Source organism: Cetorhinus maximus, chromosome 2 (genome assembly GCF_964194155.1).
Source record: "Cetorhinus maximus chromosome 2, sCetMax3.hap1.1, whole genome shotgun sequence".
Lineage (NCBI taxonomy): Eukaryota > Metazoa > Chordata > Chondrichthyes > Lamniformes > Cetorhinidae > Cetorhinus > Cetorhinus maximus.
This window is the reverse complement of record NC_135880.1, coordinates 103,057,884-103,070,725: the sequence shown is the minus strand read 5'-3', so window position 1 is coordinate 103,070,725 and position 12,842 is coordinate 103,057,884. Positions and strand designations below refer to the sequence as shown.

At 39.3% G+C, this 12,842-nt stretch overlaps 1 protein-coding gene across 4 annotated transcripts in view; it reads left to right on the top strand.

Annotated features, from left to right (window-relative positions):
• The window catches only part of LOC144696357 (transducin-like enhancer protein 1), a 133,588-nt gene that overhangs the window by 60,310 nt on the left and 60,436 nt on the right, over positions 1-12,842 (top strand). For all 4 annotated transcript variants that reach the window (XM_078567579.1, XM_078567586.1, XM_078567576.1 and 1 more), the window contains exons 7-8: positions 4,624-4,828; positions 8,494-8,510. In XM_078567579.1, coding sequence (XP_078423705.1) covers positions 4,624-4,828; positions 8,494-8,510 — 222 coding nt within the window. The remainder of the gene's footprint in view (positions 1-4,623; positions 4,829-8,493; positions 8,511-12,842) is intronic.

Sequence of the window (12,842 nt, the reverse complement as noted above, 5' to 3'; positions counted from 1 at the left end):
CTGATAGAATTTAAACTCCATTAATAAATCTGGAATATAAAGCTAGTCTCAGTAATGGTGACCCTGAAAGCTATCACTGGTTGTTGTAAAAACCCATCTAGTTCACTAATGTACTTTAGGGAAGGAAATCTGCCATCCTTACCCATTCTGACCTACATGTGACTCCAGACCCACAGCAATGTGGTTGACTCTTACCTGCCCTCTGAAATAGCCTAATAAACCACTCAGTTCAAGGGTAGTTAGGGATGGGCAACAAATGCCGACCTTGTGAGTAAAACACCCACATTCCATGAAAGGATAAAGGGGGGAAAAATGTGTAATTAGCGGAAACTCTCAATAGAGGGTAGTACATCCTGGGGTGTGGCCAGTTTTGCCTGCATTGCTTCCAGCACAGTGTTCTTAAAATTAGCACTAAAGGTTACAGGAACTCAAATGGCACCAACTGCAATTTATACTTAAACTTACACGATCTTTTGAACCAGTTACACCAGTGTTGGGGAAATTGTGCTGAAAAACAGCACAAACGAGTAGTATCTCCATGCCAATGTTTTTATTCCAGTTGTGGTGATCTAAACTACATGTCGCCTGTTTTTTACTTTTTAAAATTTCATTTCTCAGCCCTTTCTCTTGTTTATATGAAGAGCTGGTTTGTTTTATCCAACTGAAGATGTAGAAGATAGTACATGTTTTGAATTATAATGTATCAATCAGTAATAGAGGCTGTATAGTCTATTAACTTAATCTTGAATATTAGAATATCAATTTTTTTAAAACTTGGCAAGCCCAAAAATAGTTTTTTCCCCAAATTCATTGCTTTATATTCATTGCACTATACTTGGTATAGTGAAGTCATTTCTGAATATTGAACTTCCTCATTGTTCCCTTGTGGGGGAAAAGAGTCACTTGTTCTTGTTATATCTGCCTTGATTTTTCCTATTATGAAAATGTCCTTTTTTCCTAGTTGTTTCTGTCAGCATCTAAAGTTACCTTTGTATAAAGCATGAACCATACTTTGCCTATTTGGCCTCTAAAGCTTGTGCAACTAGCATCAGCCTCAAGATAAACCACCTGGAATTCACAACCACTGGCAGCCTGGAAGACTTTTTTAAATTGCATTTTCTTGGTGATTAGACTTGGCAAATTTGGCAGGTTTACATTTGAGTTGCAGCCAGCTAAGTGGTACAAGTGCTTTGGGAGCTGGCAATGCAAAGGTGGGTCTTACATTGTATAAAAGACGATTCATTGTCTGATAGCCCAGTGATTTTATTCATACAGAATCAAAGGTCATTCCTGTATTATGTTGAGTTATCTAGTCAGTCATGGCAACTAATGCTTGGTTTCTGTTATTAATTTGCTATCTAGTTAGGCCTGAATGTTGGTTAGGGACTTGTTTGGTTGTGATGCTCTTTCCTTCCTTCTCCCTCCCCCAGTGATCATGAAGGATGCAAGGTGCGGCTGGTAAAGTCAAAGTGAAGAAATTGAAGTGAAGAAAAACTGAAAGTCTGGCAGTTCTGATAACTTGTGACTCTACACTTATTTACTTAATGACTAAAGCCATTATGACTTCATTATGTGAAATGTTGAAAGTAGAATCAAGTTAAAACACTTTCATCCACTGTATGTAAAAGTTCAGCAAAGCCCCACAGAAGTCATAATGAACTAAGCTCCTTGTATCAAATCTGAACTAAACTTGCCTATTAACTTTCATTCCAATAAAAGCTATTACTTGTTTGCATGTGGCTATTACTTTCGCCACCATTGTGCTTTATTATTCAAAGCAGTTTTGAGACTGAGAACTTATCCATTCAACTTCAAAATTAAACTTGATGTTATCAAAATATCACTACCCTCCAGGTAGACTTTTTTTAAACATAAATGAAAAATTGATCTGTTGGATCAGACGTCCATATCAAAAGACTATGTTGTATCTTAGGTTAGAATTTTATAGTTTACACATTAGCTAATCAGTCACTTATTCTCTTAGTTGAGTTTGTTAATTCACTTTTTTCATCCCTGACAGAATTTGCACCCTAAAACTATTTTTATATTGGCTCCACATTATTTTGCAGACCAATACCAGTAAGCCAGCTTCAAGCTTTTATATTACTAAGTTTCATAATAAGGCAGCCAAAATTGGCATAAGGATGGTTAAAAGATATCCTGGTCTCCTAGAATCAAATTGAAATTGAACCAATATAAAAATTTCCAACATATTTTCTTGAATTGGTATTTGACCTTTTTAATTCACATGTGCAATCTGAGTAGAATCATTGAGACTAAGGCCCTGATTTTTGCTCTTGAGTTAGGAGCACGGAGGCTGGACATTTCACGCCTTTGCCAAGCCGATCCAGGAAAAAGAGGCCTGGAAATTGGAACTTTCAAACTGGAGGGGTGGACTTGATTAGAAGTCAGAGCAAGTGCAGAGGCTGCCGGCTGCAGAGATGGGCTGGGCCTGTCTCTGTGCCTTGGCACTTGGTTGAATTTATTAAAAAATGAACAAAACAAAAACAAAGCCCCCACTGCTCCCACATACTCCCCATGCCATCTCATTGTTCCTCATACCCCCTATGCCCCTCTAGCCATCTCCTATGGCCCTTGTACCTCCTGTGCCAACCCATGCCCCCAACTCATCCTCATAGCCTTTTATAGCCCCATATGCCAGCTTTGTGTCAACCCATGCCCCTAAAACTACCACCCTTTTCCCTTACCTCCTTCATGCCCAGTCATCTAGTATCCACCATTGACAAACCTTGGGAGTCATGCTGACAAAATAAAGTTACTTCTATTGATGTATTTGGGCAGGATTTAGAGTTTGGCATGCGGACACATTTGGCGGGCCCTGGAGCAGAAACGGGCCGCTGCCTGTGATCAGCCCCTGACCGCGATTTCACGCTGGCTGGCCAATTAGCGGCCAGGCAGTGTGGAAGGTGCGCTGATAGGCTCAGCTCTGCTGGGCTCAGTGGGAGGGGAAGGGGGGTGGGTAGGGGCAGGACGAGCGCAGAAATCAGCGCAGGCACGGGGGAGCGCTCACAGAACCGCTCCCTGAAGGCAGAGAGCTGCCTCAGGGAGTAGAAGAACTAAAATCCAGTAATAACAGATTTTAAAATCTGGAAAAAATATCCATGCATTAGAAACATTCACCTGAACAAATACAAAATGAAAATTCTGTGCGAACATTTTCATTTTTTTAAATTAACATTGGAAACCTCATCCTGCCCTTGAATGAGGTTTCCTCAAAAAAGGCAAAGGCCACCTGGCCAATTCGCCCGCCCACCAACTGTAACGTTGGACAAGCAACGAGAAATCACCGGTTGATTAATACATTAATGGCCTTAATAGGCCTCTTAATTGTCAGCAGGTGTGCTGCCGACTCTCACACGTGCCCGCCAACCAAAATATTGCACAAGTGCGTGATGATGTCAGGACGCTCGCCCAACATCATCGCGCACTATTTCACGCTCGGGCCTGTCGGGCGCAAGCCCTCACGCCGAGCGAAAAATTCTGCCCATTCTCATTGATTTTAAAAAAACATTGAAATTGAAACATTGAAATATCTTTAACTAATCTCTAATGAAAACAAATATTTATATTCTTTAACCACTTGGGGCTGTCAATCAAACTGCTCACTTAACAGGCTGTGGTAATGTTAGGTTGTAAAATCAGTCATGCAGCATAAATCCTATAATGATAACCCTCAGGCTTATGTCAGCAGACAGAGTGAAATATCAAGCACTTTTGTTTTAATTCCACACCTTTTAAAAAGCAGCAGAGTTGAATCCATTGACAGTTTGGCCAGTTCCAATGAGTTTGGCCAGTTCCAATGAATTTATGAACTGCTTACACACAATCATGTCTACTTTTAATAATCCCAATGGGTGCCCTACATCTCACAAAGATGTTCTTAGACCATATCCAAAGGGATACTTTACCCCTTCAAAAGACTATGCAAACAAATCCACAAGGTTAAGACCTGCTCTTACTGGTCTAATCTGCACACTTAGGATTTCAGACACCTACCTCAACAAAACCACATGAGTGGTGGCAGCTGCTGATTTATATGGGCAGCTGCCTCAGTGAGCCAGGAATGTGCTGTTTAGAACCTGCCCCCATTCTCCCTGTGAAAATGGCGGAGGCTGAATTCGGGGGCGGGACTTTCAATTCAGGCTCCTACCGGCATTTTCACGCAGAGCCTCTCCATCTGCACGAAAATTCAGGCCTAAATTTGTATTTTCTTGCTCTAGAACAAATGGGAACTTTTAAATTTCAGATTTGGCAACTGCTCAAATAAAGCGTATTCCATTTCAAAATAGACTAAGAGGCCCGATGTAATCTTTGTATCTAATCTTTGCGGCTCTTTATTACTGGCAGTGTGTGTGATTGCATCTAACTGAGACTGCAAGTCTGTCAAAGTCTGTCACAGTTAACGTGAATGTTAATCCATTATAGTTGAGGAAGTAGAGCAGTAGTGTTTTGTAGCTGCTGTGTTAATTCTTTTTATTTAAGTTACTTTACATTTATTGCTGAGCTTTGCATAGGGAGCTTCTCACTGAAATAACTATTTTATTTTCTTCTCTCCTCGTTCTTATTTTGCTGGCAAACTTATGGTGGTCTTAATATGGACAGCAACAGCAACTTCAGGCTCAACATCTCTCTCATGGCCATGGACCTCCAGTGCCTCTCACTCCTCACCCTTCAGGACTTCAGCCTCCATCAATCCCCTCACTTGGTAGCAGTGCAGGCCTTTTGACTCTATCAAGTGTTTTGGGTGGACAGCCCCACCTTTCTATGAAAGATGATAAGAAGCACCATGAATCGGACCACCACAGAGGTGAGAAGCAAGGCAGGCCTGATTAGAAACTAATTGTGAATTTCAGTCCGGTCACATCTAGGTTCTTTTTGTAGGTTTCAAAATCAATACAAGATGCAAAAAAAAACCCATAATTAACCAATTGCCGAAACAATCAGTTTTTCTTTTAATCCAAGATTTAAACCGAGTTTGTCATCTTCTGAAATAATTTTTTATGGTTTTCTGTGATGTGCTATTTCCCATATTACAGATGCTATTATTTTGTTGGCTGTCTACATTAAAATGAGCAGTATTGCAGCATAACTTCTTTTGAAATAGGAGCATTGTACACATTAAATAAAAGGGAGTAGACTCCTTCCTAAAGTGGGAGCTGGAGGGATAATTATGAAGATTTGGGCCCCACTCTAACCTTGCTTCTCAATGTCATTTGTACCATCGCACATTAATGTAGCAAATGTTATAACTATATGGAACAAGTGTGTTGCATTCCACAGCATTCATGGCAATTGCAATGTTTACTGTCTGTAGACTGATCTCAAGTTTCTTTGCTGGTTGCTCCTGAGTATTAATGTGTAGCAAGTGCTCAATGACTAAACAAAGGCCCAAGTCCACAAGTAAATAGCTGCCATAGCAAATGAAGTGGTAATACCTGAAAGAGATCAATCCCTTTTATCACATCATTGCAACACGGCTGTTCCATTAAAATAGATGCACTTGGGGAGAGGAGGGGGAAGCTTTTCATTTACAGCATTTGAGAAATCAGTGCAGCAGCAATTAATGGTGTATGATTTAGATGGGAATAATACGATGCTGCTTACTCCTATGCCCTATTATTCATTGTTCTCCTTTTATCCAAATGATAATTCCTCTTGGAATAAGTAGATTGTAAAATAGTTAATTTTTAACTCCTCATTTACTTTCTGCAACGGTTGCTATTTGTTCAATAGATGTATTGTTCTGATGGTGACTAGTTGTTGCACCAGCTTCATTTTTAATTGTATTGGCTTGGATGATTGGGATAAGGAGTCAAATGTACTGATGCATACTTACTGGCATTAGAAACAACTCCTTTTACTTCTCCTCCCTTGCGCAGCTCACTTTCTTAACTGTTAAATTTGCAAATTCAAAACGGGTGAGACAGAGACACCTTTGTCTTAAACATAATCTTTACAAATATTGAAGTAATTTCAAGTGTCTTAATCCAAATGTCTTGTCAGGTAATGTTTAGAACGTTTGCCTTAGGTGATATGCTTATGGTTTTTGATTGGAGTTGTGCATTGCAAATATCAGTTTTTCTCATTTGCACTCCCTACTGCCACGAGCCCTATGTCCACAGATCCTGGAAATGACAAGGGCCAAGAATAATTTTGTAATCTTTCAGACCCAACTCACAGCTAAGCCTGTTGCATGGAAGATATGCAACTCCTGTAACATGTAGGCAAGCATAATTTTTGCTGACAACAGCAAAACAATGTGACATAATACAAAGAAAGCAACTATGTAGGGTGTATAAAAGTGTGAGTTATGTGAATTCTAACTGCAGGCCAAGGGATACAGGCCTGGGATCCTTCTCTCCCTTGTTGTATTTACCCCCGCCCCCAAAAAAAACCTATTAGGAAAAGTAGAGGGACAGAATGATGATGACATTCCAAACCTCTTCAAGGGTAACTATTCATAAAAACCAATACAGGATAAGTTGCTTGCCTTTTGGCTCCTTTCTCAAAAAACCCTCTGCTACCAGACTGCCTTGCTCCTCTTGATGTGTAGTGTCTATATGTCTACAACTTACTCAACATGATGCATAAATGTATGCTCCTGTGAGTACAGTAAATTGCAGTGCATCTTTTTCACCATATATCTATGCAAAATTTCCAGAACCAATAAACTATTTTAAAAAGTGAACTTTGCAATTTGAAGTGCAATATGATTTTGTCTTTTTTAAGAGAGCTTTCGCAAACAGTGATGTCAGTTATCTAATCAGAGGGATTTTTAAAAATGTAGTGAAGTAACTATCTCAAGTAATGCACAATGGCACTGTCAATAGTAATCAATTTTGTGTTTGTTAACAGTTTATTCATTAATTGAGAATAGTCTTAATAGTTGAAATTTAATAGAAAATTATTCCCATCAAAACTTGATTTACAAGATGGATTCTATGATTTTAACACATGTAATGACAAGCAGCCATAGGTTGTATGTTTTCTGTGCTCTGTACAATGCCAGATATATGGAAATTGTTCAAACAAATTTCTAGATTTCTTGAACAAACATTAGCCATGTGTAAACCGAGATACATTTTTCCTATTCTGATTAGATCCAAAGTAGTCAAGAAAACAAACTAAATAGGTCACTTGCAGATTAGTTTAAGATAGTCAAGACTGTTATTGCAAAGAGACACTTGTAACATGCAAGATGTCTAACAATGTTGTCATTGTTTTGCCACATAGCCTTCCTTGCAGCATGTTTGGTTCTTTTTGTAATGAATATTCAGCACAGCCAGCTACCTGAAAGCCTACATTCTTAATCCCACCCTTTCTCTTCTATTCCCCTGCCTCCAATAAGAAATCGCAAACCACACCTATCTGAAATCATTGTTCCCTTAGTTAACAGCATTGAGAATTGTTGGATTAGGCTTTCAAATTTTGTATTATAAAATTATGTTCTCCTCTTGGTGATGAATGGAATGATGTAAATGGTGTTTTTTATAGCATGAAAATGTCATTTATGTATTGTGTATTGAATAAATTCTGGAAAGGTTGTGAGAAAGCACAATTCGTGCATTGGACCAAATATAATGTTAGTTACCTCCATTAATCTAAACTAAAACAAACAAAAAGATAAGCTTTGATTCTATCTCTTTTTATTTCCCATTCCTCATTTTCTCTCCCTGCCCTTTAATCCAACAACTGTAAAACATGTTCACATAGTGATATTAAGATGGGCAAGATATACACTGTAGACATTTTTGAAAAAGAAAAACTGTTTTGAGCCTAAACAGCCTGAACTTAAGTGGACCACACTGCAATATTTCTAGCTTCAACCAACCATGTACGGTGGATTGTTGCACTAGCAAGAAGCAAATGGGAGTTGCTCATATTCCTACTACAGTTTATTCATCATTTTATTGCTCACAGCATTTTTGCTACTACTGATAACCAGAAAGGGTTTGAAGGACATTGACATCACCAGAAAACCATCCTCACTGTTATATTTTTTTTTGAAATGTGTACAGGGAGAGGGAAAAATAAACTTGATGTTGCTAGGTTTTCAGCTGTAGTCATGTTAAATCATTCTGCTCTGTTAAATTGAAGTTTTCTCTTTTTATATAAAAAAACTCTTGTATTAAGATCGATGTGCTGTGAATCCCTTTAATTTAACGAATAAGAATTGCACTTGCCGAATATCTCTTGTTGCCATTTTAATTTAATAACCCAACAGTAATTTATTCTGTCATTGGTTCCAAGGCCAGGGGTTGTATGCAAAGAACTGATGTACCTATAATGTTAAAGTACAAGTGGAACTTTTAAAAGAAAATGTATTAGAAATGTGCAATGAATTGAATGAATAAAAGCTGTTGTGAAAGCATCTGTCGGCTTGCGTTCTAATTTTCTTTTTTCTTTGTTTCTTTTTTTGCCTTTGTATCTGAACCACCATATCTATGCATTTTGTGGTTACTGTGGAAACAGAGAGGGATCCAGGCACAGTAAGTACTTCTGAATATCCCACTTCCACTATCTTTATTTTTTTTAAATGACCAGGTAGTAAGGCAAAATGTTTGTCACATGGGAGCAGGTAAAACATTAATTATTTCATTACAACACCTGTCAATTTTTCTCTGCCATCAAATAACTAATGCCAACTCTAAACATTTTTTAAAAAATTACTGGAGTCCTGTTTACTCTGGATCTTAAGTGACACAAACTGGATGGATATTTGCTGTCCTCTCATCTCCATTTTATATCCCTCTCCTTTCTCAATTATATTAGATTACTGCAGTACATCAAATGTTGTGACCAATATGTACCATCACTTCTTCCAATGGTAAAAATTATTGGGAAGAATTCACTTGGTCATGCTGTGGGTAAAACTATGTTTCCCATATCTCTGATGTTGAGTTTGTACTTTGAAGTGTATAAATTCATGGCTCATTTATGCAAACTTTAGTGTGCATTGGTAGCTTAATTACAAATCTGTTCATTTTGGAAGTAAATACATTATTTAAAGTTACATGAGGGCCAATTGGGGATACAATTTCCATTTGCAGACTATCTCCTTTTCTACCAGTTTGTGAGAGTGCTGCATCAACAATGTGATTTCACTAACTGGAATGGCTTCTGCATTTTAGTTGAGTCTGCACATAATGTTGCTCAAAAACATTTTACTTGAAGTTCCCGAAGGTTTATCTTGCTGGTAAAATCAAAATGGTAAATTTTTTGCATTTGTGTATAGTTGTGAATTCCAATGCAGTTTCATTTTCTGGTCAGTCTTTGTTTATCTTTAGCTTTTCAGGACCTGGTTAATGAGATTGAATTACATGAACAAGGCAAATCTTGAGGACTCTTACAAATAAGTTTATAATTGTGGACAAAATTTGAGAGCCATTCTATTGTCATGTAGAAAGAACCATTGCGATGCAGCTCAGGAATCCTATTTCTTTTTGTTGAGTCGTTTCCTAGTGCCCATTTGATATTCCCATAAATACTTCAAGAAAAAATCGGTAACACCTAAGACTGCTGATGCCATCTATGTTGTGGATAAGATTCTACAGCCCCAGAGAAACTAATGACTGCAAAATCGACACATATAGTTATATGAAAGTCACAATTTGTTGAGCTTTCTTGGACATTGTGCTTTTCCTCTGTGATTGTATGTGCTTTAATGGAGAAATTATGTTGTTTATCTGTGTATATAGACTGACCCCACAGTCCATCTGCAATCCAAAATAAAATGAAGGTTGGTAAAATGGATCCTTTAACATGGTCCGGTGGTAGTAGCACAGTTTCATTTACCTCCTGTGAAAGGCTCTGCTGTACGTATGTTCTCCCTGCAGGCGAGGTAGTGTGTATAATGGTTACTGCTTAACATAGCTAACAGGTTGGTAGAGTCAAAAATGACAAGTATTATAACTACAAAATGTACACCAGACAATTGCTTTTGTTTGTATTCCATTACATTCAGATGTGTCTCATTATTGCAGTGAAATTGTACTGGAATTATTTCCTTTTGTACCCCTTGAACTAATACTGATGGCCTAAACTTTTGAAATACTGCTTCTGTGATTTCTCATTGGGTCCCTAATATGGGAAATATTGACTGCTCAGTCTTATACAGCACATGAAACCTGGTAAAGACTGCAATTTTATAGAAGTCACATAAACCCATAACCATTTGAGTTCCTTTCATGACCAAATCTCCCTTGAGTTGAAATTTGATTTGCCATCTTTTATTAGGGGTAAAACTGCCTAGTGATTTTAATTAAGCTCAAAACGATCCATCAAGCTTGAGTGGCTTGAACCTGACACAGGTTTAGGAGGCTACGCTAACAAAGCACTTGATGTCCATATTTACCTCTAGAGAGCTTAATGAATGTACTGGTGCAATTGTCATACCTCAGGTATTCATTTATCATTTGCTTTCCCACTGTTTAGAGATCATGCTGTGAAAGCAAAGGAATGTAAATGTGTCTGCAATGCCTGACACAGCAGCAAGTTGTGGGCAGGAGAAAGCTCATCAGCATTGTACTCTGCAGAACTTGTGAGAACACAGCCCATTAAGAGCTGGTACATTATTTGCTTGGTTTATTTTTGAGATAATGCTTGCGCTGTGTGTGTGTGTGTTTATCCTGCAGTCAGTGTTGTACCCTTTGCAAACATTAGGTCATATGTTTTTGCAAAGGATATGCAATTATGCTGATGCTGTTAGCAGATACAAAACCTGAAGAAAATTACCTAGGCATCACCACTAGACCAAATTGGAGTTAAATGAAAGTGGCAGATCACAAGGCTCTAATTTAGGTTAAACTGAGCTGCACATCTGAACTTCAGGAAGATCAAGAGGTCACTTCATTAAAACTTGTCAAATTATAAGGGGAATTTACAAAGTATTTTTTTCTCACCTTGCTGAAGTTGAGCAGAGTTCATTTCTGTGCTATTACATTCTATTTGGCCCAAATCCACTTGAGCGACCTAGTCTAATCCCACTTTCATGCTCACTTCTCTCTCTTTTTCTGGACAGCTATATTTTAAAAAAATTCTTGTATGCAATGTGAGCGTAGCTGGCAAGGCTAGCATTTGTTGCTCATCCCTAATTACTATTGAGAAGGTGGCAGAAAGCTGCTGCCTTTAACCACTGCAGTCCATGTGCGTAGTGTTGTTAGGGAGGGGTGTTCAGGAATTTGACTCAGCAACAGTGAAGGAGCGATGATATAGTTCCAAGTCAGGATGATGAGTGCTTGGAGGGGAACTTGTCGGTGGGCTGTTCCCATGCGTCTGCTGCCTTTGGCCTTCTAAGTGGTAGTGGTTGCAGGTTTGCAAGTTGCTACTGAAGAAGCATTGGCGAGTTGCAGCAGTGCATCATGTATAGTACACATTGCTGCCACTGTTCATTAGTGGTGGAGGGAGTGAATGTTTAAGGTGGTGGACAGGGTTCTGGTCAAGTGGGCTGCTTTGTCCAGGATTGTCAAGTTTCTTAAGTGTTGTTGGAGCTGTACTCATCCAGTCAAGTGGAGAGTATTCCATCACATTCCTGATCTGTGCCTTGTAGATGGTGGGCAGGATTTGGGGAGCCTGGAGGTGAGTTACTCTCAGCAGAATTCCCAGCCTCTCACCTGTTCTTGTAGCTAAAATATTTAATTGGCGGTCAATGGTATCCCCTCAGGATGTTGATGGCGGGGGATTCAGTGATTGTAATATCAAGGGTAAATGGAGATTGTCCCCTGTTGGGGATGGTTATTGCCTGGCACTTGTATGATGCAAATATATCTTGCCACTTATCAGCCCAAGCCTGCATGCTGTCCAGGTCTTGCTGCATGCTTCAGTATCTGAGATCAGTGAACATCCCTACTTCTGACCTTATGATGGAGGGAAAGTCATTAATGAAGCAGCTACAGATGGTTGGGCCTAGAACACTACCCTGAGGAACTCTTACAGCGACGTCCTGGAACTGAGATAATTCAACAATCACAACCATCTTCCTTTTGTGTGAGGTATGACTCAACCAGTGAAGAGTTTTTCCCTGATTATCATTGACTACAATTTTGCTCAGGCTGCACATTCAGTCAAATGCTGCTTTGATGTCAAGGGCAGTCACTCTCACCTCACCTCTTGAATTCAGCTATCTTGTCCATGTTTGGACGAAGACTATAATGAAGTCAGGAGCTGAGTGAAACCGGCAGAACCCAACTGACCAACAATGAACAGGCTAAGCTGAGTAATTGCTGCTTGACAGTACTGTCAAAGACACCTTCCATCACTTTCTGATGATCGTGAGTAGACTGGGTTGATAATTAGTCTAATTGAATTTGTCCTGCTTTTTGTGGCTAGGGCAAATGTGGGTAATTTTCCACATTGACTGGTAGATGCCAGCGTTGTAGCCATACTGGAAAAGCTTGGCTAGAGGTGTGGTTTGTTTTGGAGCACAAGACTTCAGTACGCTGGGTCATTGTCAGACCTATAGCCTTTGCTGCATCCAGTGTCTTCGGCAGTGTTTTTATCAAATAGAGTGAGTTGAATTGGCTGAAGGCTGGCATCTATGATGCTGGGATCCTCAGGAGAATGTTAAGATGGATCTTTCACTCAGCACTCCTGGCTGTAGATGGTTGCAAGTGGTTCAGCCTTGTCTTTTGCACTGATGTACTGAGCTCCTCCATCATTGGGATGGGGATATTTGTGGAGCCTCCCTTTCTGGTTAGTTGTTTAATCGCCTGCCATCATGCATGACTGGATGTGGCAGGACTGTAGAGCTTTGACCTGTTCTGTTGTTTGTGAAATTGCTTAGCTCTGTCTATTGCCTGCTGCTTCTGCTGTTTGTCATGCAT